The 27,107-nt window shown below is 37.8% G+C and overlaps 1 protein-coding gene across 3 annotated transcripts in view; it reads right to left on the bottom strand.

Annotated features, from left to right (window-relative positions):
• The window catches only part of CDIN1 (CDAN1 interacting nuclease 1), a 262,518-nt gene extending 235,668 nt beyond the window's left edge, over positions 1-26,850 (bottom strand). For all 3 annotated transcript variants that reach the window (XM_056134132.1, XM_056134133.1, XM_056134135.1), the window contains exon 1: positions 26,645-26,850. In XM_056134132.1, the coding sequence (XP_055990107.1) occupies positions 26,645-26,745 (101 nt within the window). In that variant the 5' untranslated portion in view covers positions 26,746-26,850. The remainder of the gene's footprint in view (positions 1-26,644) is intronic.
• Between the last annotated feature and the right edge of the window lie 257 nt (positions 26,851-27,107).

Genomic DNA, 27,107 nt, shown 5'->3' with positions numbered 1-27,107 from the left:
CTCCTCAAAAGAAAAAGAAGTATTTGACCTTTTTATTTTTTTTTTCTGAGATACAGCAAGTTTGTTTCGGTGATGCAACAAGACAAAAGGAGTTCATGTGTTAATCTGAATTAAATGCCATTCTTGAACCAATAAAAAGTCCCAAGCAAACACAGAAAGGGAAAGAGGAAACTTCATCCTGTTTCAATTCTACTCCAACTAGTGGCATAAGAACTAATTCATGACCATCCATCACTAGTACCTGAAAAAAGAGAAAGTTTTATGAAGTTTTTTAAGCTTGTATACAATGGACGAACGAAAAGACTATAACCTTCCTTTCTAAAAAAATTTTTTTAATTAAATGAAAATCTCATATGGAGCTACCTCGCTGATTGCCCAATGACTGACTGGTTAACAAACGCTCTATCCTAATTCTTTACTTTTTCTTATCCTGTAGGATCTTCCTTTTTCAACTTTACCACTTATTAAAAACTGTAAGAGAAGAGGGTGATGGGAAAGAATCATAAAATATCTCCATAGCCTTAGTAGTTAATCTCCACTTGAGGAACACAGAAAATAGAAGGGGCATAAAGTGATGATTAAGAAAAAACAGGAAAAGAACATCTCCACAAGCAGTATATGGATTAAGTAACAAGATAGACTTTTCCAACTAACAGACTAAATTTATTCAAATTTTGACCAAAGTAAACATTCTAGAGGAGTATGGTTTATACAGTCACTACCAGTGATCAGAAACTTCTCTGGGAATTCCTTTACATAGAACTACTTTAAATTACTTAAGAAAGCCAATTTCATAGTCATATCTTACCAAAATAGAGATTTGGCCTCCAGCATCAAGGTTTCCATTCAGATGGAAACAAACAGATACACAATGAAAAATACACCATGATGAAACTGCAGACACAGCAAAGAATTATGTCTCCAGACTTTATGATCTCTTTAGAACATCAGCCCCCCATACGTATCAAGTATAATGATGTTTACTTGCCTCTAAATACATATTCATTCTCCAAAACCCAAAGTTTAAATATCTACCAAATATCACCACGAATGATATATAAAACTGTGCCTTGATTCTTAGAACACCTGTTAGCAAGGAGTTCCGGAATATTTTAGCTAACATTAATATGTTTGTCTATCAGCATCAGAGTGGTTTTTACTTTCATGAGTCATTACTTTCTAGTTGCAAAGTTCAGTTAACTGTGAACATTGGGAAAATTAAAAGAAAAGGGAGACAGAGGGAAAAAATGGCTTGGCAGGTGTTTAGGGACACCACCTTCCAAAACAACAGTGGTCTTCCATTGGAGCTCTGGGAAGCATTTATGAGTTAGGAAGTGTTTAGGAAGCAAACAGTTATCTGAAATTCATATTCAGTCTCATTATTACATCATAATTTTCAACCTTGTAACAACATATTTTTCATATCTTTCTAAGCTAAACTAGAAATAGCAGCCTCATCACTACTAATAAAAATAAATTTGAAAGCTACATCAATCACAGGCTGAGTGTTCTGGTGAATGTAAGGGAATGATTCAGGGATGCTGTGGTCAGAGCATGGACAAGCTGGTTTTCAGAGGGAAGTCGAGAAAAGCCAGTCAGCAGCACCGTCTATTTTTACAATGCTGGAGGCTGTGTAATGGTAGAGTTCACATGCAATGTGGACCAGGCAGGACTAGTTCCAGTCACAGAGAAGGCAAAACTAATTTTAACTTGAGGAGTTAAGATTGGGAAGTTGAAGACTTCCCACTTCGAAGACTGGTAATATGTGAGGTATTATGGCAGGTTGAGAAACACACAACACACACACACACACACACACACACACACAATCAGAATCTACACAGAGAGTGTGTGGGAAGTGAAGACCCTCTGAATGCCCAGTTGTAAGTCCCCTCAGAGATAAAGTTTCTGAGGCTTAGAAATGGGCAAGTATGTTTTGTAGAAAGATCATATCAAAATCAGAGCAGCATCTATTTTCATAGTGCAGGTTGGTTTGAAATATACAAACCTTCTCTGAGTCATATGAATGACATGGCTAAGACTATGAAAAGAAAACAGGGGCCAGAATAAAAGAGACAAACTGATTGCAACTGAATAAGAAAGTGCCAATCTCTGATTACAACTGTGCCTTGATTCCAGCCTTGATTCCACACAGAAACTCTCCTTCAAATCAAGTTGCACCGTTTCCAGGGACAGGATACTTCAACATACTACCTACTGTCAACCTCTATGGAAATAAAGATATGATAAAAACCATTCACATTCTAAAAAAAAGAAAACAAAAAAACACTCTTTCACAGTAATGGTTGTGAGTACTCAACAATAATTTGTGATTAAGGAATTGCAGGAGGGGGCACCTGGTCAATGGGGAACATCAAAACACTGGAAGAACTGGGGCCAGAGCAATCGTACAGCAGGTAGAGATCTTGCCTTGCATGTGGCTGACCAGGGTTCAATCCCTGACAACCCATAAGGTCACCCCCCGCTAGGCGGGAGTGATCCCTGAGTGAAGAACCAGGAGTAAGCCCTGAGCACTGCTGGGTTGGCCCAAAAACAAAACCAACAACAACATCAACAAAAAAAAAAACCTGCTAGAGCACTGGTTTCTGAAAATAATGAAGCAGTTACTCTGAACCACATGAAGCAAATGTACTGACTGATTTTTAAATATAACTGTCAATGAGAACTAACCACTGGAATTGGGAAAAAAGACAAAAATAAAAATAAATCAAAACCTCTCATCTATAAATGTTAACAGGACAAAATCTTGCAGGATCAAATTTCTTTCACTCAGTTTTACATTAAGTTTCTAAACAACTGAAAAGTATACTTATAGATGGGAACCTTAACACCAGTGTTAACTTTCTTGGTGTTAAGTGGCACCAAAGAATATCTTCAGCATATGACCACAGATTTCTATACCACCAATGAAGTCCTCAGTTTATGTACATATTTCTACTAAACCAAGCTATAAACAAATGTTGAACTGAAAAGCTCTATCTACTAATTTATAATGGCTTACCTGGAAATAAAAGCAGAAGGTCTCTCTAGCCACCTAATCACCATATCAATGACACATGCCACAAGAGAGAAGCACTAGTTTATTTGATTGATCATGGTAGATAAACTCCAAATAACAGAGAAATTAACAAATGCTTGACATTTGCTCAACATCCATTATTCTGACACTGCTTTCAGAATTTCAAAGCCTGGGAGTATGCTTAATCAACATTCATATTCCCTTGTGAGCTACAGGCACCATATTGCACCCCGCCTTCATACTGATGAAAACTGCATATTGGCCATTTCCAAAATGTTCTGGGACTCCGCACAGGGCCCCTTTTCTCTCTTGTTCCTGCTCTGCAGTTTTCTTTTAAACACTTCCAAGACAAAAGCATCTGCCAGTTTTTCTCTCTAGGGATGTATGCAAAATGAACTTAACAGTTTTAAGGCAGGAGTAACCCTCACATCTAAATTCATTCATAGGACAGAAAAGGGCCTAAGAGGCCTCTCCAGGGACAAAACCCTGCTGAAATTCTCCCCACACACAACAGTGGGAGCTTTATAAAATCTAAGTCCAGACAATTTCCAATTCAAATGCCCAACATAGCATGACCTTTGTCAGATCTCTGAGCCCAAGATGCACCCATGATTTTTTATTCTAACCAGCACAGACATTAGACAGGGCACTACTGCTAAGCAGGAGGTTCAATATTTGCATGCTCCTCTATTGTGAAAATGTAACAGTGACAGCACTGTGTCAAATTCTTTTCCCTCTAGAACTTTAACTCCATAGGAGAGGCATGGCTGACAGATGACTCCCCAACATCTGTGTTATGTACACTGCACAGCTGAGGAGCCCCGGATCACTGTCAGAACATCACAGAGATGACCTGTGCCTTTCTTAAGCCTTCTTATCCCTGCATCAAATCCCAAATATATATGGAGAGAGATATACAGATATCTCCCTCTATATACATGCATATATTTTATATCGCCATATATAAACACAAATAGTTCTATTTTTAACAAAATGTAAAAATGGCAAGGCAGATTACCATAATTTATAGTCATTAAGCTGTTCACGTAGCAGCTCAACATATGTTGTATAAATGTCCTAGACCGAATAATTTATCAGAGCTGACACAGTGCACATCATATTGTTTTATTTAATATACTTACTAAAATTTCATGGATCAAGCATCACTTCTGAAAGCACAGAAAAGGCACTAGAAAATATTTATTCATCTCCTGTGATTTATTTTGATTACCCTTACAGCTACATGATAAAGTGGAACTCACAGAATTACAAGGTTAAAGTTTACACAGCCATTGCTTCATATACTAAAATATAACAAATGGCTCCATGTCGATGTTATATTTACTTTCATTTAGTGTTAAGTAGAACATGAGGCTAAGCACTTAGCTGCCTACTGAATATTTTACCTTTTTTTCTTTTTTTTTTTTAAATCAGACTTAAACACAATGGCACAGAGATGGGAGCTTAAGTAACACACTTAAGTAATATTTTATATTCTTAGGAAAGAACAGAAAGTTCTTTATATGATACTTGATAGAACAATATAGGTCAAAAAGAGAAAGTATGCTCTTAAGTTATCTTTTCAGAAGAAATCATATAAATGGACACTGGCTGGTATCAAAAGTAGTAATTCACTGAATGCATAAGGACCACAATATCATGTAGGGAACCAAAGGCAAGAGGTGAAAGATAACATCCCAGCAAAACACATGGTTCCTATCCTGTAGGAATTCACAATTAGTCAAATAGAAAGCAAGAGACAGGAATGTATACATTCCTAGTGAGAGGGTAAAAATTAACAATGGTCAAAGCAAAACAAAACAAATTCTTAGTGGATCTAAAACAAAACTGAGGAGACCAAAAGAAAGTGGGGCGGGGGTGGGAGGGAGAAGTAGACACTGGCATATGGCTTTTTTTTTGTTTGTTTCATCATTTTCACTTTAAAACATTTTCTTAATAACATAATGGATGATTAGTTGTGTAGGTAAACAGGACCTAGAAGGACATGTCAGATATAACTGCATGTAATTGTGGATGACTGTTCTTTGCTTCTTTTTTCCGTTTCCTATTCACATGTTAACTTCCAAAAATATATATATATATTTTAAAAACCTGAAAAAAAAACCATTTTATCCAAAGCAGGTCTCCCAGACAAGGAAGATTAGATATGAGATGAAAAAGATGATATACAGACTACGAACGGGAGACGAGCATCCAAAGTAAAAAAGGTCAGTATAACTTTTTAAGAAAAACATGATCATATTGATCATTTTTGAGTGAACTAGTAAAAAAATCATCGAATGAAGTGCTTTAGGAAAGAACTCTAAGAAAGGAAACATACTTGTGTGAGCTGTGAATGAACTATCTTATTTATAAAAGGGGTTAAAGCAATCAAGGACTAGGTGAGTGGTTCCAAGGTCGAACTCATACCCTACATACTACATTCCTCTCATGTGGTATAAGGCTATGGATTCGATCCTGACACCACAAAATAAACAGGTAAGTTTTGAAGAATTGGTTTTATTTCAATTTATAGGTGATAATCATGTTGAGATAACTAAAAATAGTCATCTTCCTACAAATATTATCCCCAGGTTCCCAAAGAGTCGAAATCTGTTTCAAGGTATAGACTCTGAAACATGCTCCTCAAAACCTTTATTTTGCTATCATGTCACAGGAGAGCTGGTAGTCAATGAGATACTTTATGTGAAGCAAGAAAATCATGAAGCCATATTATACTGTATTTCAGGTTAGACAGCAGAGTAACTATAGATGAAAAATGGGTGACTATTGGGAAACAGACACATACACACACAACTCAAGGGTTTATCATACTGCACCCGCAAAAAGAAAAGATGAAGACTATTAAGTCAAATAGAGTTCAATATAAAAAACAGTAAAGTTCCGGGGCTGGAGAGATAGCACAGAGGGTGGGGCATTTGCCTTGCACGCGGCCAACCCAGGTTCGATTCCCAGCATCCCATATGGTCCCCTGAGCACTGCCAGGAGTAATTTCTGAGTGCAGAGCCACGAGTAACCCCTGTGCATCACCTGGTGTGACCCAAAAAGAAAAAAAAAAAACACAGTTAAGTTCCAATCTCCAAAAAGAAAAGTACTAAAAATAGGAAAATGATCTTGCTCAGTTTAATATTTGTTGATAATGGCACCTTGAAAAATCCTCAATAAAGAAAAATTCAATCTGCAGGCTTATGTCACAGAAAAACCACTTCACCATACAGAAGCATGAAGTGTGTACACAAAGATGAGTCCAGCACTTACAGATAGCCCTAAAATTTGGGAGATTGTGGTGGAGGTATGGGGGCTTATTCCCCATCTCAGAGAATGGCGTGGGTGAGAGGGTTTAAGCATCGGAAAAATTCAACAAGAGTTAATAGAGAGCAATGAAGGAAAGAATAATGAGTTTGGGTGTTGCAATTTCTTGCTAGTACCCCTATCATCACCATCACTCTGGCATCTTACTTCTAGACAAGAAATATATTTTACCTTTCTGAGATTATTTTCTGGTTACAAGCCAACCATTATGAACCTCTCAGTGAATCACTGAATAAGGCACTTAAAGGGATAAACAATTATAAAAATAACTCTGTCACAAGTGCATACATTTTTATTTTATTTAGTGATGTAATAAGCTTAGGGGCATATATCAGGTCCAAAATGGTCTTGGTCATTAATTTAAGCAATAAATCATAGGTCTTGCCAACAATGACGGCAAACAGATGCTAACAAGGAAATGTATTATTTAATATTGCCATGTGTTATAAAAATGTAAGTGTGTTTAAGACATGTCTTAAATTTTTATAATAATATGCATTTAATACATTACTGTTTTGACACATGCAGGAACCAGATTTATAGGTCCCATTCTGTAGCTTCTTCTTCTGTGAACATGAGAGCATATTCTGGATTTTATTTTTTTTTAACAAGAGGGGAAACCTTGAAAGTGCACACTTGCACAAATATCTAATCAATATCTTGCTATTTTGTAGTAAATAATGTCAACACTGAAACTCATTAAAAAGAAACAATCTATGTATACTTTGCTGGGATTTAAAAATACAATATTTTTAAATGATAACTTTTAAAGAAACCTTATAAACTAAAAGTATAAAAGAATTTTAAAACCAAGCTGTCAACAAATTTTTCCTCACATTCCTTGGAACCATTCTGTCTGACACCAGAAAAAATATATACTAATTTAATTAATGAGTGAAGTTCAACACTCAAAAATGTGGAAGCAATTAGCTAAAAAATAATCCTACCTTATATCATCACTCCAAAATCCTAAGAATGAAAGTGTATTTCAAAAAAAAAATGAATCTCTCATCTAAAATATATCAAAGAAGAATATTTCTCTCTAAAATTTCCTTTCAGGTCAATAGGTTTTATCTTTCACCAGTAGGTTCAATTCTTTGGAAAAGGGCTTGTGAGGACAGAAGAAAATTAAGGCCAGAATAACTGGTCCAAAGGCTATCTTTTTCCCAAAGATCTCTACCTACTTACTTATCTGTTTCTTTAAATATCAACTGGATGTCAGGTGTTAAAAGCATTTTTCTCTTTGCACATTATTTTATCTGGGTTTCTTTTTCAATCAACTCTCCTAACCGCTGGCATGGACTTCCCCTTTCTTGTAGAGGCAAGAGTACACGCTTTAGAACACTTGACGAAGCAGTGCTTGGAGTATGGAAACTAAATTTTCTTCATTAAATCTACTGAAGCAGATATTAAAAATGCATTTAATATACTGGTGATGGTCGGTGGGCACCGCTGACTGTGACAGGCCAGTTACTGATGATGTGCCGTCAGATGGCCTTCTCAGCAGGCGCCTGGCTCTCGGGCTGCTGAAGGACAGCAATATCTTCCCTTGTGTGTAAGCTCTATTCATCTCCCAAGTATTTACTAAATCACAGGCCTCTGCACACATATCCCACGTCTCGGCGTATGCTAACAAATGATGGATGGCCTCGTCAATTCGTTATGTCCTGAAAGCATGGTTTCCTGCCATTCCAATCATCAAACCTCAGCGCTTCAGAGCTGATCAGTCCCAGGGAATATATTTTGCAGGCTCGATTAAAAGAGTAGAAGTTCTTTCCCTCAGAACCGCTGACATTCTCCCCCAACTGTTTGTTATTTCAACCAGTTATTTGGGTAGAATATTCAATAAGTATTCAAACAATATAATACTGGCAGTTCTTTTTTTATTTTTGGTATCATTTTCTCTGTGCAAAATAGTTGAGGTTATCTGATAGTAAATTTACATTTGTAATGATTTTCTTTCTCTGTCTATCAGGCAAAACTCCAAAAATATTTTATTTCATGTAGTATAATGTAAATGATTCTAGCAGATACATTTTAAAGGAACTTTAAAGAAAATAATCAGTCTCTAAAACATCTAAGCCTTTTAAGACAATAATTTATGAGTCACCTTAATTATAATCTAGATAAAGATATAAACTACTTAAAACTTCTTTTGGCAGTTTTAAAGTTACATAACAAAAGTTCATCTTGTCAAGAAACAAACCTCATAAAAACAGCTGTATTTTCAACTCTAAGGTTATATATGTCAGTTGTCTTTTCTATTTAATAGAAAAACATTTTATGTTTAGCTATGACTTATTTATGAAAGAGGAAAATAACATTTATACCTTTCAGTCAAGAATGGCAAAACCCAAACTTTATAAAAAACAAACTTACCACAACTAAAAGACTGAGCATTGAGGAAATGAGGGGAGGGGCATACAAGAGATAAAAAAAAAAATTGCTATAAATAATTTCCTAAAAATACTAATTATTCTTAAAAAAATTACTCCCATTTAGCCAATAGACTCTGAAATATCTACAATCAGAATAAGCTCCACCATTGCCCTGCCATTCACCTCAACCTTGACCTCAAGATTAAGCTCACTTTTATTGCGCACAAAGGTCACCTGTATTGGGTCAGAATTCAAAGTCCCTTGTCAGAGAAGGTTGATATATTCCAACCTTTCCTTTTTCCATGCATCAAATTTTTCATGGTAAAGTCATACCCAGCAGACAGTATATTCAGCAATTTACTGTGCCATTATACTACAATGCAGAATACAATTGTCCAAAATGTATTAACATGAATAAAATATTTCTCATGATAATGTGCCAAACGTAGATTGCATAAATATCTCTAATAGATGTAATAAAACTAACAAAGTCTTGTTTTCATACTTCTGAGAAATATACAGTGATTGTTTTGCCCAAAATATAAAATATACCTATAAAGCAGTTGTGATATTTTATTTCTCGGTGTTTGGCTATTAACAGCTATTTCTCAGTGTCACTAAATTTTTTTAATATAGTTTCTAACAATACACGAACACCCATAGTCTGTTTCAGTGCTTTTATTATAACCCCTAAGCAGTTTAATTAAGTTAACTAGGTATAAAACAGAAAGTCTTTTTTGGCCTATACCCTAAAGGAAAATATGTTTTATAATAAACAAAATAGATAGGGAAAAGGAAAAATTAATATCTTGCCCACCTCATTATTATTGCAACTATAGAATCAGCAGAATTGCACAAATAAGATAAATTAAACAAATTCTTTGTAGGCAGTATTCTATACATTGCAATTAATAAAAACCAAAGCCTTAAGGAACAATAATCTAATTTTTAGGTTTATGCAATTTCTTTTGTTCATCAAAAGATTTCTTCTAATCAATATTAGTACAATAAAGTTTAAGACTGTTTAAAAACACTGCATCTTCATATTTATTAATACCTAAAATCAATATTCACATGAATGTGATGACATGAATGTGATTCAGTGAATGTGGAAACTATTATAAATTAAAACTATTTTGTAATAGTTTTAATATTTTGATATTCCCACTTACCTTGTTTTAGACAGTAATCACATAATACCACTATTTTCTACTATGAATAAATGATAGGGAGGAAATGAACCTAAGCCTAGATATGCCCATTTGTTATATACTTCTTTGAAAATGTAAAAAGTTAAAAGAGCTGGTTTTTAAACAAAATCTTTCTGGTTATAATATTTAGGTCTAACTGTTATAAACATAAATATCATCACAGCACATATCTTTGTAATGGTAGAAATAGCAGCAGCAGTAAAATTACTCACTACAGCACTGGGTACTATGTCAATCACTCAGTCTATGTGTATCATTCCATTTTAAGTTGAAAATAGTCCCATTTCATAAATATGAACACAGACGAAGCAGTCGTGAAGAAAGTTATTCAAGTTTGCCTAATCACAAAATCAGGATTCATTATGTCTATTTTTAAAAACCAAGTACTTAAAAATAATATGTAAAGCTTCTTATACAACAAAAATCTGAATATATACCTGAAGTTCACACTAACAGGATTTTGCTGCCCATTCACTTATAAAGAATTAACCAGAAGCAAAGAGAGCTCTATAAACTATACAAGGTCAACCACAGGCTAAAACTCTGCCAACCTCAAGATCATTTGACTAGTCTACTCTTGTGGCTCTTTACCCCCACAGAATTATTCTACTTATAATGCCTATATGCATATGTATATATTATTACTCTATACTGTTAATTTTATTGTTCTTTTCTGTTTGAGTTACATATTATATCATTTTATTATTGATAATTTGGATGCAGAAAATGCATATCAAGATATAGTTAATGATTATAAAATTGTACTAATTCAAATTGGTAACTGGGTATCTTATCTCCCCATTATTTTTTCATTATAATTGGAAAGGTGCTTTATACACATATCACATTGAAGTGCCAGCTGAAGATGTAACACTTAGGTCTGAAGTTCTCTAAAAATAATTTCCGACATGATAAACCCTCAAGTACCCCACTTGAGCAGTTCTAAATTCCTATAGAGTGAAGAATCATTGTACTATCTGTAAATTAGCTGATCTATTTTGAAAAGGATTGATTTTCCTAAATGAAACAAATGTTTATGGCCTTCTTAAAAACAAAACAGCATTTTTTTTTCAGGTCAGTTCAATCAATGCCCATTATGCTATGTGTCATAATGAATATAATACTTGGCAATTCTAAATCTCAACAGCAGAATGTTCTAGCTCTCTTTTTGGAGAAGGAAGGAAGGAAGGAAGGGAAAGAGAGAGGAAGGCAGGCCAAAACCTACAAAATATTATAAGAATAAATAGATATTATGAGCTCTTTTTAGGAGATTACAAAAATCAGAATAAACTGGGTTAAGAAAATTCAGGAACTAGGTCACAGTGATAGTATACACAGTAAGCTACTTCCTTGCAAGCAGATGATCCTGGTTCAATCCCCGGCACCAGATATGATCCCCTCCCTGAGCACCACTAGAGTGATCCCTAACAACACAGTAAGGAGTAATCCTTGAGCACAGCTAGATGTGGTTCCAAAATTAAACACTAAGGAAAATTTGACAACAGACAAGCTATATGCCACAGGGTCATCATATGTGCAAAGTCTCAAACTTTGTGGCCAGTGGGGAATAGGTCTGTAGTATTTGCCAATTTCAACACTCCCACCATGGCTGAGTTGAAGTTACCAATGTGAGGTCACAGTTGGTAAAGTGAGAAAAAGATGCTCGTAATCAGCTCTGACAAACTAGAAAGAGCCAGCTCCAGCACCCACTAGCTGTAGGCCAAATTCAGCCCACAGACTTGTTCTGTTTGGCCAGCAAACTGTTGGCCCACACATGTTTTTAAAATTTCAAACAAATTGACAGTATTTAAGACTCAAGATTTTTTTCCCCTAAAAAAGAAAAGAAAAATCTTATCTAAAGCTGCTTTCAAGAGAGTAGAAGATCTGCCAACACTGGGCCCACATTCCTGTATGGCAGTAGTTGAATGGCATGACATGGTGGCCGTCCTGTTAGTGCACACAACTTCTTTCATCTGGCCAGAATCCCAACTATGTCAGCTTCATTCATTCACTCTTTGTTGATCCTTGTCTGCCCCTAGTGGGATGGAACTCTGTTATGTCTAGAAGGGAGAGCTTTGCCTCCAGATGTGGAACTCTGGTCAAATCACTGAGTGGCACTTCCCCCTTGATGCTTGTTCTAAAATATTAGGCAATCTGACTAGGTGACCTCTAATTGCTCTCTCCAGCCGATACTATATAAGTCACTAATCTGAAATAATGAGAACTCTACACCCTTCTCTGGAGAAACTTTTGTGCCCTGCACTTGAAGTTTTACCCACCAGAGTGCAAATGAAAAATTCAAAATGATATAGAGGTTAAATGTATTTTTACCTTAAGATACATGTCTCTCAGTCTGAAGATATAATAATGTTAATATTGTCAGTTAAGTAATGATGTTTATGGACTATGTGCTACATCTAGGCTATAAGAGCCCATAGGGTTTTCAATGTAATCTTACCAAGTCTTTCTCATATTCCCAGTTCATTTACTATCTTAGTTAAATGGGGCTTGAAGTGCAAGTAAATTTCAAACTAACCATTTTCTCTATTATCAGCAAAAACAAACAGCAAACTAATACACCTTAAGCAAAAGATGATACTGCTTGAAAGGAGTTGTAGGCAAAATCAAAACATTGAATAAAACAGTTCAATTTAAAGTGATGATAAGAATATGTATTTAAATGTCACTTCACCTTCCCAGACTCCATCTATATAAGCGATCACCTACAATTAGTCCAATGTCCTACCACTCTAGTCACCCAAAAAATACTTTTGGGAGAGGTGGGGGGACAACATACTTGGTGATGCTTAGCGGTTACTATGGCTCTGCACTCATCAATTACTTCTGGTTACCAGGGGACCACATGGAATGGCAGGGATCTAACCTGGGTTGGGTGCATGAAAGGCAAATGCCCTACCTTTGGTGCTATCACTCCAGCTCAACCACCCAAGAAATCTTAAACACCATCTCATAGATTACAGAGTGTAATAAAGGTTTCACCCTGCATTTTACTTCATCCTAAAACTGGATTTGGGTAGCTACAGCACTGGTTCTATATCTGAGAATGATCATAAATATTCATGACACATAGTTAGACATAAGCTTCCTGGGCATAAATATGAATCTTATACCATTAGGCTGATCTGAGTAAACAGTCAATTAATTGACAAGTGAACTCCACCAATATCTGCATCCCAAAGCGCAAAGACCTTTGCTGGATGATAAAGGACTATCTACATATTTGAGGATCTCCAAGTCTTAAGTGATAACATTTAAAAAAAAAATCAAAAGACTGCTAAATGCATTCAAGATAAAGACAAGATGAAAATTTATCACTGTATCACTGTCATCCTGTTGTTCATCGATTGCCTCGAGCAGACCCCAGTAATGTCTCCTTCATCCTAGCCCTGAGATTTTAAAAAGTGCCACATTCTAGGCTCTTTCAGGTTCAGGAGAATGAGACCTATCATTGTTACTGGTTTTTGGCATACTGAATACGCCACGGGGAGTTTGCCAGACTCTGCTGTGTGGACAGGATACTTTTGGTAGCCTGCCAGGTTCTCCAGAGTAAGAACTAGATAATAAGATGTTGTGCGGCCACAAATGCAGGAGCAGGGTTTTATAGTCTCTGGGTCTTGGCCGTTGATGGGATTACACGATGCCGGGGGCACTTGGTGGGTGTAACGCCTACATACTGGAAGATAGGGGGCTGGGTGGAGGAGGCCCTAGTCCCTATTTGAGCAGGCTTGGAGATCTACGCCCTGGGTCCTGAACACCTGGGTTCCTCTGCCGGTTCCTTCATATGTGAGACTCGTCTGAACATGTGGAGAGTGGTCTTAAGCATGGCTGTGGATGGAACCAGAGGTCTTCAGTTGCTGGGGCTCTGTTTAGGGTGGCGAGGGAAACTCAACCCACCCTCCTCCAAGAGACCCCGGTGAGGACAACCAGGCGTGAAGGCAGGAGATTCTGTGCTGTTCTCTTCCGAGAGCAGGGTTTTATAGTCCCGCATACCTGGGTTCCTCTGCGGGTTCCTTTATGCGTGAAGCTTGTGTGAATGGGTTCAATTCCTCTGCCCCTCTCAGAGAGCCCGGGAAGCTACCAAGAGTATCTCGCCCACACAGCAAAGCCTGGCAAGCTCCCCATGACGTATTCAATATGCCAAACACAGTAACAAGAAGTCTCACAATGGAGACGTTAGTGGGCCCGCTTGAGCAAATAGATGAACAACAGGAGGACAGTGCTACAGACAGTGCTTTCATACAGCATACTGACTGACCTAGATAGGTCTTGACAAAGGGAAGGATCATGGGGTGGATAGATGGGAATTTATATCTCATCCTTTTCTTGGGTCTGGTGCAATGGAATGGACAGGTTGCAACAAAAACACCCAAATTAAAAATAAATAAGTTTTATCAGGGCAAAGGAGGATGGTGACAATATATTTAATCTCACTCTTGTATATAATCACTACTCCCAAACAAAGCCTGGTTTCACACAGAACTGCCCCAATTAACAGGAGTTGGTCTTGGCAGCAGCTGGTTATGGTCAGCAGTGATCCACTACTCAAAACCACTTCAGGATCATGAGCTATAAATCCACCTTACTCTTTCCTCTGTTAGCACTGCTTAATTTCTAATTATTTATTCCCATGGTCTTGAAGTTACTACTCTAGATTTAATGGTTTTTAAACATTTTTAGAAACTGACTCTCAATATTTAAAAAACAATAGAAAGGAAACCTGAGATAGTTTAACATTTTATTTTGAAGAGAAATTACAGTTATCTCAATGAAGTATTAGGTCACAATGAACTCTGCACTAAATTTTAAGAAAAAAAGGAGGTTGGGTGAGAGAAAGAAACTTTATGTACTTTTCAGAAGTTAAAAGGACCAGAAAATAAAAACATCAGCATTAGAAAATGCTGACATTGTCATCCATGTCACTGCTTTTTGCATGAAAGAAGTTTCATGTTATGAAGAATAGAACATGCATTTAATAGCTATGAAAATATATAATATCAAGATGCTTCCTGAAAGGTAGGGTTGCAAAGAAAGAAAAAAGAAAAGTGGAGGGAGATACTATGCTCCAAAGTGACCAGAAAAAGGCTGGGTTCATGACCAGTCCTGTACAATACACAATATAAGGCACGAAAGCTCCATTCTGAGCCAAAGAGCCATATAAGATCCAACTGAAAGTTCTGTTTCCCTAAAAAATTCAGCCAACAGAAGGTCCCAAACTTAACTGGCCAAGCACCCTATATACAGAAAATCTATTACTCAGTGGTCACCCTGGAAATATCTTTTTTTAAGCAAATAAAGAGAAAAGTACCCAACAAAAATTTATTACCACCACTCTGGATTTTCTAAGCATCCCCTGCTCCAGAAGGTATCAACCACTTTGGGTAAGACTGTGTTATAAGCTTCATCCTGCCAATTTACTATGGTTATTATTATCAGCTGACTCTATAAAGAACAGAAAAGAAAAAAGCTACATTTAATGAAACATCTAAAACTTCCTCCTTTAAGAGAAAAGACAATTGAAGAGAAAATTCATCCTTTACTAATTCCTCTGTGATTTTCATATAGTAGATGATTTTTATATATTAAGGACACTTTTTATACTTTACTAAAATACTTTTTTAAACTGGTTATTTTGTTGAATTTTAAAGGAAAATTCAACCAATATAGAAGAGTTGTGAAAAAATCAGTAATAAATCTAATGGTAAATTCAGTCAACATTAAGGTAAAGGTAAAGGCCCTCCCGTTGATCGTCGATTTGCTCGAGCGGGCCCAGTAACGTCTCCATTGGAGACTTTGTTGTTACTGTGTCTGGCATATCGAATACTCTCGGTAGCTTGCCGGGCTCTCCGAGAGGGGCGGAGGAATCGAACTCGGGTCGGCCATGTTGGCCACTTGTAAGGCGAACGCCCTACCGCTGTGCTATCACTCCAGCCCCATTAAAGTCAAATAATAAAATATTATTGCTTTGTACTTCTGTTAAACATTCTTCTCCTAGGAAAACACATGATTCTTTGTTATTGTACCAGCAAACATTCTGGTTTGGGTTATTACTTAGTAGATACCTTAGTCTGATACTTAAAATACTTTAAAATGAAGGCAATAATCTAATAACATATAAATTCCCCCTCTAAGACTATAAGAAATTTAGTCTGTGTGTGGGTTTTTCTCAGAATAACATTATCTATGGTTTTCCACAGATATATCTTTACAGAAATTCAAGCTTATCTCACTTTTGCAACTAAGCACATTCAGTGGAGCACTAATACTTGATATAAACTAAGCACTTCTAGAAAACAAAGGGACAATATACTTACAAAATAAACTTTTAGAAGAGTTTTAAAATTCAGATTACAATGCAACAGCAAAATAAAAACTTAACACGTTAGAATTTTTTTTTTTTTTTTGCTTTTTGGGTCATACCCGGCGACGCACAGGGGTTACTACTGGCTCTGAACTCAGGAATTACTCCTGGCAGTGCTCAGGACATCATATGGGATGCTGGGAATTGAGTCTGGGTCGGCCACGTGCAAGGCAAATGCCCTACTCGCTGTGCTATCACTCCAGCCCCATATTAGGAAATTTTTAAAAATCATACTCTAAAAGATAACAAGTTTATCTTCTAATGTGTGCAATTTATTTTCCAATTATTATCAATAAACATTCAAGATATATTTCCTAAGTTTATAAATCATATTTTCAAAGATTGTATATTTACATTTGTTAGGCAAAACCCCTAAAACAATTTCCAGTTCAATAAAAAGCTTTTCTGCCCTTGATGTGCTATTCTCACTCACTATTCTGACAGTCAGGTCCACCACCACAATATCAGAAATAGAGAAAACTGACATTAAATTGAGAACCAAGTCTCAGTTAACTGTGAAAACAAAACCAATAAGCATAATCTTTCAATTAAGTAAATCAAGCAATACCCTATATTGCAACTGGTTACTCGGACTCCAAAAATTCAATGAGTCGAGAAGCCAGGGATCTGGCTCAAAGCTAGGAGAACATGCACGGCATGTACAAGGCATCCAGTTCAATCCCCTACACTTCATGGTTTCCCAGCACAGCTCGGATGGCCTCCAGTACAACAGGTCCTGAACACCTACAGCACCAGGCAGAATGTCACACCAAATGTCTCCAGGACTGGTACCTGGGCCTCTTGGAACCACATGCTACGGCATGTGGGCTCTAATTTTTTTTTTATTTTTAATTGTCACTGTCACTGTCACTGTCCTCCCGTTGTTCATCGATTTGCTCGAGCGGGCCCAGTAACATCTCCATTGGAGACTTTGTTGTTACTGTGTTTGGCATATTGAATACATCACGGGTAGCTTGCCAGGCTCTGCCCTGCGGGCGAGATACTCTCGGTAGCTTGCCGGGCTCTCCGAGAGGGGCGGAGGAATCGAACTCAGGTCGGCCATGTTGGCTGCGTGCAAGGCAAACGCCCTATCGCTATACTATCACTCCAGATCTATTTTTAATTATCAAGAAGAATAGTAAAACTAGGGTATGAAGCTCCCAGAAATTATATTACCTGCCACTACAAAAGACATATAAGAATGGGGCTGGAGCAATAGCAACAGCAGGTAGGGTGTTTGCCTCACACACGGCCAACCTGGGTTTGATTCCCAGCATCCCATATGGTCCCCTGAGCATCACCAGGGGTAATTCCTGAGTGCAGAGCCAGGAGTAACCCCTGTGCATCACCAGGTGTGACCCAAAAAGAAAAAGAAAAAAAAAGACATCTGAGAAGATTTAACTATCTCTGCCATATTCAACTAATGACCAATTCTGTCTTTGCAGCCATACCATATAAAAACACATTCATCACATGCAAATTTTGAATCTTTCTTTTTTTTTCTTTCACTTTTTGGGTCACACCTGGTGATGCACAGGGGTTACTCCTGGCTCTGCACTCAGGAATTACCCCTGGCGATGCTCAGGGGACCATATGGGATGCTGGGAATCAAACCCGGGCTGACCGTGTATAAGGCAAACACCCTATCCACTGTGCTATCATCCAGCCACTGAATCTTTCTTTTTTTTTTTTCTTAATTTTTATTAGTGAAACACCTTGAGGTACAGCTGTGAATCTTTCTTTTAAAGCCAAATTTTGTTGTAAAAGATTGCTACTTAGCAATTATTTCCATTTACTAAAATTATAATAACAACAATTATACTTAATATTCATTTTATACAGAGACATCTAGCCAAGGCTTCTAAAATCTTTTCCACTTGTTAACTTCTTTTTTCTTCAAGATAGTGCAACATACATGAGCATCGACAGAAACTCCAATTCATAATAAGGTTGATTCTGAATTAATTTTTGGTCCCTGTGCATTCAGAAACTTTTTACTATTGTCATTTTGTGACAATTCCTACACACACACACACACACATACACACACACACATTTGATCACACAGTTTAAGAAGTCAGGTTCCATACTATGCCAAGTATTCTACAAGTCTTATTTTTCCAAATCCTCATTACAGCCTTATAGGACAAAGGTAATAGAGTGAAATAAAGGTGAGAATCTGCAGTCAGATTCTTTCTGTGTTTGAATCCTGCTTCTTTCAGTCTGTAGCTATGGAGCTTCATCCTGCCTTTTATAGATGAAGCAAATGTGAATCCGAATAAAAGAGAAATGAAATGCAAGCGAAAAATAGAATAAACTGCTACGGCAATCAAAAACAATAGAATAGAAAATTTCCGATGGGAAAAGTGGACAGTTGAAAGGTGCCAGATGGGGCTTATTCAGAAAATGATAACTGTACCAAATTAAGCCAACCCACCCTACATATGTATAAGGCAGTTGTAACCCAGGTTTCCTAAATGCAAAGCATGTACTTGATCCATTAAGCTGTCTATCCCCAGCTTCTCCACTCCTAACCTAAATGGTCCCTTAGGTTTACCACCAAAACCACCAAGTCCAACACTGGCAAATATACAGTAGAGCCATTTCTAAAGCATGGTTAGAAACACCTGGACAAGGTGGAGTGGGAGAAGGTACTAAGAGTACTTTGTTATTTAGAAATTTGTCAAGAGTTTGATTTGTGATTCATTATGTTACAATAAGTGGCAACCAACTAATAATGTGAAGGCAAGAGAACTTAGGGTACAAAATCAAGTTACACCCAGGTGTCCAATCATCCAGTGAAAGAATTAATTAACAATAAAGATACAGATTTTCTGAGGATCTCTCTTAAATAATTATATCTGAATTAAATGTTTGACAAATATTTGCTCTCAAACATTCCTTGATTCTAATAATTTTGAGCCACTGAATGTCTTAAACTCTTCCTCAAACTACAAGTAATTCAAAGTTAGCTTCCTCATTTTCTAAAAAAAATAAATAATACACAAATAGTTCCACAAACATGGTGAGTACATAGTGAATTAACTTATATCAAATTTTTAAGTGAGGAGCGATAGCACAGCGGTAGGGCGTTTGCCTTGCACACAGCCAACATGGCCGACCCGAGTTCGATTCCTCCACCCCTCTCGGAGAGCCCGGCAAGCTACCGAGAGTATCTCGCCCACACGGCAAAGCCTGATAAGCTCCCCGTGATGTATTCGAGTAACAAGAAGTCTCACGATGAAGATGTTACTGAGCCCGCTCGAGCAAATCGATGAACAACGGGAGGAACATGACCATGACCGTGAGTAAATTCTAATACCTATGACAATCATGGGTTCAAGGTAGAATGGATCATTTCACATAAAATGATAGTTGCAGATGACTAGCTAGAAGAGCAGTTAGAAAAAAAAAAGTGAAAATTGGCATTAGGCAAATACCAATAAAACAGTTGCTTACCAGACCCACTGTGCTCTAAATCTTTGGGGTGGGTGTAGGGGGTGAGGTAGTGGTGAGAAATAGGATACTTACAGCATCTTAAAGGATATCCCCCATGACTTACTGGAATGGGAAGGATAATAACTTTACAGTGGAGAGACATGGCCAACACCAAACCTTAACTAAGTGACAAAAATTAAACCTCACCAGTCATAAGACATATGAAGCCCAAAACTCTGATACAATGCACAGAAAACGGCACAGTATCATTTGGCGGATAGCCTGGCAAAAGTCTATCTTCAATTTAAGCATGGAAAAACATCAAACAGAACAAATATTCTACAAGATAACTGACCAGTATCCACCATAAGTGTCAAGATCAGCAAAATATAAAGTAACAGTAAAGAACCAGAAGTGACCAGGAATATGTGATCCTGAAACAGAGAATAACAGCAGGGTTCTAGAATAGAAAGGGGATATTATGAGAAAAACTGGTAAAGCTCAGAAAAGGCTCTGCTCCCATTTGATCCAGCAATACCACTCCTGGGAATATATCCCAGAGAGGCAAAAAAGTATAGTCGAAGTGACATCTGCACTTGTCTGTTCATTGCAGCACTCTTTACAATAGCCAGAATCTGGAAAAAACCTGAGTGCCCAAGAACAGATGACTAGTTAAAGAAACTTTGGTACATTTACACAATGGAGTACTATGTAGCTGTTAGAAAAGACAAAGTCACGAAATTTACATACAAGTGGTACTACATGGAAAGTATCATGTTAAGTGAAATGACTGAGAAAGAAAGGGATAGACATAGAAAGATTGCATTCATCTGGAGAACATAAAGTAACAAAATAGGAGACTAACTCCCAAGAATGGCCGAGATTAGTACCAGGAATTTTACTCCATGGCTTGGAGGCCAACCACACATACTAGGGGAAAAGGGAGCTCAGATAAAGAAGGGAACACCAAATAAAGGTGTTGGATCCTCCCAGGATCGGAGAAGCATGCTGAAAGTAGACTATAGACTGAACATGATTGTCACCCATTGCCTCTTTTGCAAACCACAACACCCAATAAGAGAGAGAGAACAAAAGGGAATGCCCTGCCACAGAGGCAGGGTAGGATGGGAAGGATGGGGGGTGGGAGGGATACTGGGATCCGTGGTGGTGGGAAATGGGCACCGGTGGAGGGATGGGTATTTGATCATTGTATAATTGAAACCCAAGCACAAAAATGTGTAAGTCTGCAACTGTACCTCATGATGTCTCACTATTAAAAAAATGTTTAATAAAAAAATTTAAAAAATTAAAAAAAAAAGAAAAAGCTCTGGACGTTAAGATCTATGTCACATTATAATTAATTTCCTGATTTGAGAAGTATGTTAGAGTCCCATAAAATGATAAATTAAGGAAAGCTGGATGAAAGACAGAGAAGAATTCTCTATAATATTTCCACAGCTTTTCTGTAAGTTTAAAATTGTTTTAAAGCAAAGAAAGAATACTATATAATTAGTTACATATGCCTTGTTTATAGGAAAAAATGCAGCAGAGGGGCTAGAGAAGCCATATAGGAACAAGGCGCATGCATTTCAGGCAACCAATCCCAGTTCAGTCCTGGCACCATATGGTCTCCTGAGCATTGATGGGTACATTCCTGAAGCACCAGTCCTGAGTGAAATCATCTGAAGTGAGCACCACCAGGTGTGGTCCTGGAAGCTCCAGAGTACCATTGGATCAAACAGGTAATTCTCAGCACCACAGGAATCAAGTATCACTGCATCCTCGAGCCGCTGTATTGAACCACCAGTCCAGTTGGTCAAGCATCACTGGTGGGACACCAGAACCTCCTGAACATTACCTAGGAACCCCTCTCCCCCACCAAAAAATAACAAAAACAGAAAATATAACTTTATCAGTAACAGCTGAAACCTACCTATGTAAGATGACCCAGGAAATAAACTAGGAGATACAATCCAAGAAACGTACATAAATGCAATATGTCCTTTGTTCTTGGGCACAATGGACTATTTATTATAAAACTGTAGAAAAATAAAGCAGCATTATGAAGTTGTAAATTATCGCACATCACAAATAAGTAATAAAGTAGCACTGCACTGTAGCACTGTCCTCCTGTTGTTCAGCAATTTGCTTGAGTAGGCACCAGTAACATCTCCACTGTGAGACTTGATACTGTTTTTGGCATATCGAATATGCCATGGGGAGGTTGCCAGGCTCTGCTGTGCAGTCAGGATACTCTCAATAGCTTGCCGGGCTCGCCGAGAGGAACAGAGGAATCGAACTTGGGTCAGCCAGGCAAGGCAAACGCCCTACCCGCTGTGCTATAGTTCCAGCCCAAGAAATAAAGTAAAAGACACTTATTGACAATTTCACTCTTGCAAAATATAAGTAACTAAAGCATATGAACTTGGTGAGGGGAGTGGAAGGAACCCTCAAAACTAACCCAGAGACTCAGTAACACTCCAGTGATTACCAGAAAAGGGGAAGCAATGGAAGCAATAGGTAGTGTAGCAGAGTCTTTTTGACTGTGCATAGCTCTGGAATCTGGAGGTGGCTATGGTGTCATCTAGAGGTATAAAGCTCTTAGACATCTTATAGAAGTATAAAGCTATACCCCCAAATTCTATAGTATAATTGGCCAATAATAAATAGGAAACAATTTTAACAGGAAATGTTTAGTTATATTAGCATTGGCTGTCTTAATAATTTCTAGATAATATGTCTGCTTTTTCTCATACCATTCATCTAAGTTTTTTTTCTTTATTTTGTTGACCATTTCTTTTCAAAATGTCCAATTTTAGGTATTTGCTCTTAATTTTTATTGTCTAAGACCTCATGTATACCCATTTATTTCCTAATTAAATTTTGTTAGTATTCAGCAAAATGGCCCAGAGCGATAGCATAGTGGGTAGGACATTTGACTTGCACATGGCCAACCTGGATTTGATTCCTCCGTCCCTCTTGGAGAGCCCAGCAAGCTACTCAGAGTATTCCTCCTGCATGGCAAGGCCTGGCAAGCTACCCATGATGTATTCAATATGCCAAAAACAGTAATAAGTCTCACAATGGAGACGCTACTGGTGTCCACTCGAGCAAATCGATGAACAACAGGACAATGCTACAGTGCTACAGCAAAATAAATAAACATCGAAGCTCTATCCCTTCATTTTAAATTGGAGAATTCTGATATCAGAATGGTTAAGTGGACTGTCACTGTCACTGTCCTCCCGTTGTTCATTGATTTGCTCAAGTGGGCCCAGTAACATCTCCACTTTGAGACTTCTTATTACTGTTCTTGGCATATCGAATACGTCACGGGTAGCTAGCCAGGCTTTGCTGTGCCGGCGAGATACTCTCAGTAGCTTGCCAGGCTCTCCAAGAGGGGTGAAGGAATCGAACGCCCTACCTCTGTGTTATCACTCCAGCACTAAGGGGACTATACAGCTTAAAAAAACATACATGTGGAATTACAGTAAAAACAAAGACAGGTAAGGGAATGAAGCAAACAGAAGACAGAATAAAATAAAAACAGTGGGGACAAATCAGTTGCACCTTTAGTTATAAAGATAAATTTTAATTAGAAAGGTTAACTAATCAAGAATAAGAAAATTGTAAAGAACCTATGCAAAATTTTAGTAAAAGACTTTTCATATGTTAGGATGAAAAAGGAATTTCTCAGCATAAAGTAAACCCACAAAAAAGCATTAAAGTTAAGAATATCAAAGATAAAACAGTATTTGAAACCAAACAACTGAAAATTACCTCTAACAAATATGACATAAAACAATCCTTAACATATGCAGATAAAGTTATAAACCAATTTTAAAAAGGAAGATAAATATAAAGTTAGGCAAATTCAAGGAGAAATTAGTTGATATTTAGGGAATTGTGCAATTCATTTGCAAATATAACAATGCAATTTAAGAGGTATTTCTTGACCTATCTTATTTTTGCTTGATTTTGTTTTGGGGTCACACCTGCTGATGTTCAGGGGTTCCTCCTGAGCCTGCACCCAGAAATAATTCCTTGTGGAGCTTTGGGGACCATATGGATGCTGGGGGTGGAACCCAGGTCGGCTGCACACAAGGCGAGCACCGGACCCACTGCACAATCTCTCTAGCACCTTGACCTAGCTTATTCAAGATTACGAATTCTTCTACCAATAAAAGAGACATATTCTCAAAAATGTAGTACAATCTTTTTCGTAGTAATTTTTCAATACACATCAAAATCCTTTAAAACAAAAATAGTGGTTTTCAAAATATAGTCAATGAACTCTGGTATTCCCTGAGGTCTGCACAGGGTTTTATAAGATCAGCTGTTTATTTTGTTTGGTTGGTTTGCTACTGTTTATTTGTTTGGTTTGATTGCTACTGTGTATTTGTTTGGTTGGTTGCTACTGTTGTTTGTTTGGTTGCTACTGTTTGCTTGGTTTGCGGTCACAGGCAGTTGTGCTCAGCGCCATATGTGGCTCTGTGCTCATGAATTAATCTTTACAGTGCCTGGAAGACCATCTGTGGTACCAGGGATTGAACTGGATCAGCTTCATGCAAGACAAGTAACTGTGCAATATCTGAGGTCCCACCATATACTAGTTTTAAAATGAGGAAATAAAAATTTAAACAACTTTTTAAAACACCAATGTTTTTATTTCTTTAGGAACAAAATGCAAGTGAATGCTACTCTCCAAAAATAATTGTCTAAGTTACTTTTAATAAAAATAATGAGGGCAGCTTAAGTTTAGAACTTTGAACTGAAAGTCAAGAAACCTGTATCCTAGACACTTGCGCTATTAAACATCTCTGGGTTTTTTTGACAAGTCACTTAACCTCTTTGAACCACAAGAAATTATCTGAGGTCCTTTCTCAACCGACTCTACTATAATGAACTATCAAATCTAAAGATTGCTCTAGTCCTTTGCAATGAACATCTAAAGAAAAAAAGTACGATAATGAAAATGATGAAACCAGACCTAAAGTCACAATGTTGACGGAATTCCCACTCAGGCTGTTAAATGGCTCTTTAAATCAGTAATGCAATCTCACCAAATAAAGTTTTCATGGGAGAAGAGTTAGTTATTCCTTGGGTAGTATTTAAAAGAAGTGAAAAATAGTTGGAAATAATATCATGAATAAGAGGGGAGGAAAGAGGGGCATAAGCAAGAAGATAGGCTGGCACCCCAAAAGTTCATAATAAGTGCTGCTACGAGCATGTAGAGATGAAGTTTCTGCTAGTGGACAGATACACTATAGGGGAAAAAGTGAGAGAGGGAAAGAAAAAAGAGAATAAAAATATTGGGTAATATAAGTATATAATAAGACCAGACTATCAAAATATACATTTTTATCTTACAACTACCTTCCTTTCCCAGCCATATTCTACCTATTCCCTCAGCTGACAGACCTTCATCCATTTCACTGTTCATTGGCAGAGTTGGAAAGAGTAAAAACACTGATGGAGGAATGGGTACTGGATCATTGTATAACTGAAACCCAAGCACAAAAATTTGTAAGTCTACAACTGTACCTCATGGTGTTTCACTAATAAAAATTTAAAATAAATACATAAATAAAATTTTTTAAAAATAAAATATTTTTTACCAAAAAAAATAAAATGAAATAATAATTAGTTTTGCTCTTCATTAGATATTGAGTTAAAAGGAATAAGAAATAAGACCAAGGATGTTGAGTGCTTGCTGCACATGTGTGAGGTCCTGAGTTTGGTCCCTGGGCTGCCAAAATAAATAATGAAAAGAAATTTAATAAAGAATATAAAGGGATAATGTTGCCCTAAATGAAACCTAAGTAATACAATAAACATACAACTCATTTTACAGATTAGGAAAACTGAGCCTTTCAGTTTTGAAAGACTCTTTCAGTCTGTATTTTCTAATGCCAGACATCTAATTCTCTCCATTCTCTCAAGAAAACACCTCTAGGATGACATTTGTTTAAGGACTAACACATCAAAGAGACAGAATTTGGCCATAAGGGGCAAAGATGCTCAGTGTCACAGAATGATTCAAGTCTGTATTTGGACTTCAATTAGAAGAAAGGTATAGAAATTCTCCATACTTTAACATGATATATATATATATACATATATATATATATGTATATATATATATATAAAACAAGCCGGTTGCTCTAACTGGTTCGTATAATTTCAGATACCGCATCCTTAAAATGAGAATTTCTCGAATAATTCTTAAAATCCTTGCCTTGGTGAGTCTGATCACCCTAAAACTGGTTGGGAAAATGATACGTTGGGAGGAATGTGTAAATCTAGGATTATTCCAATGCCAATCTTAACCCAAGAGTGTGATCCCTAAAATCCCACTATCAGAACTGCACCCGGCAGTCTGGGGGTTGTTGGGGGAGGGGGCCGCCGAGATCATTCTAGAAAGCCACTGTGGAACAGTTAGCAGGCCCCTCGGGCCTAAGAATCTGTGTGTGTTTCCTGGGCCCATTAAAAAGTCCACCCCGTCCTTTTGAATCCTCTAATCCTATTTCCATTCTGAGAGCGCCCTGCCACTCATAATTCATCCCTAGTATCTGTCCAGTAACCGCCAGGCACACGTGGAGACCTACTAGGTGCCCCTAGCACAGACCAAGTAGGCAATCAACATCTGTCGCCTTGCATTTCATTGCACTGGGAGGCCGCAGGGGCTTCATACATAAGGAAGGCAGCTGAAAGATGGAACCTTTTCCACTCTCCTCGATTTAAAACCTGACGCCTGGGTTCCTCCCCACTTGTGTGTGACACGTGGTTGCTGAGGTTAAAGGGCGGCCCAGGGACAGCTGTGCTGCAAGGAAAGGGCTGGGAGTAGGAAGCAATGGGCACTTACCTGGGGAACCTCTGTTTCAGCTTCCTCAGACTCTGCCTGGTGGGCGGCACAGACACTAGGCACTGGGCTATCTCGTCGTACTGGGCTTTGGTCAGTATCATGTTGGACCAGGGACTGAGAGGGGGACGGGGACAAAGTAAAACTACGCTGGGTTCCAGCAGCCTCGGTCTACGGCGCTGAGAGATGGGCACGCAGCTGCAGGGCGCAGCTTCCTCGGCTTCCTCGGTCTGGCCCTGTAACCCCCCACCCCTTGCCAGTTTCAGTGTCCCAATTACAACCCCCCGGGTTTAGCGGCAGAGGGCGGGCCAGACAGCACTCTGCGCAGCCGCAGTAGGCACAGAAGACGGCAAGCCGCCGCCATGTCAAGTAAGGGCAGAGCGAACAGGAAGTAGTGACCGTCGTCAACCGCTGCACCTAAGTGTGAGCGGGCAGGTCGGGATTCCAGCGGCTGCCACCTAGAACC

The sequence above is a fragment of the Sorex fumeus genome, unplaced genomic scaffold (assembly GCF_029834395.1).
Source record: "Sorex fumeus unplaced genomic scaffold, SorFum_2.1 ptg000098l, whole genome shotgun sequence".
In the NCBI taxonomy this organism is placed as follows: Eukaryota; Metazoa; Chordata; class Mammalia; order Eulipotyphla; family Soricidae; genus Sorex; species Sorex fumeus.
This window is presented reverse-complemented; position numbering and strand designations above follow the sequence as displayed.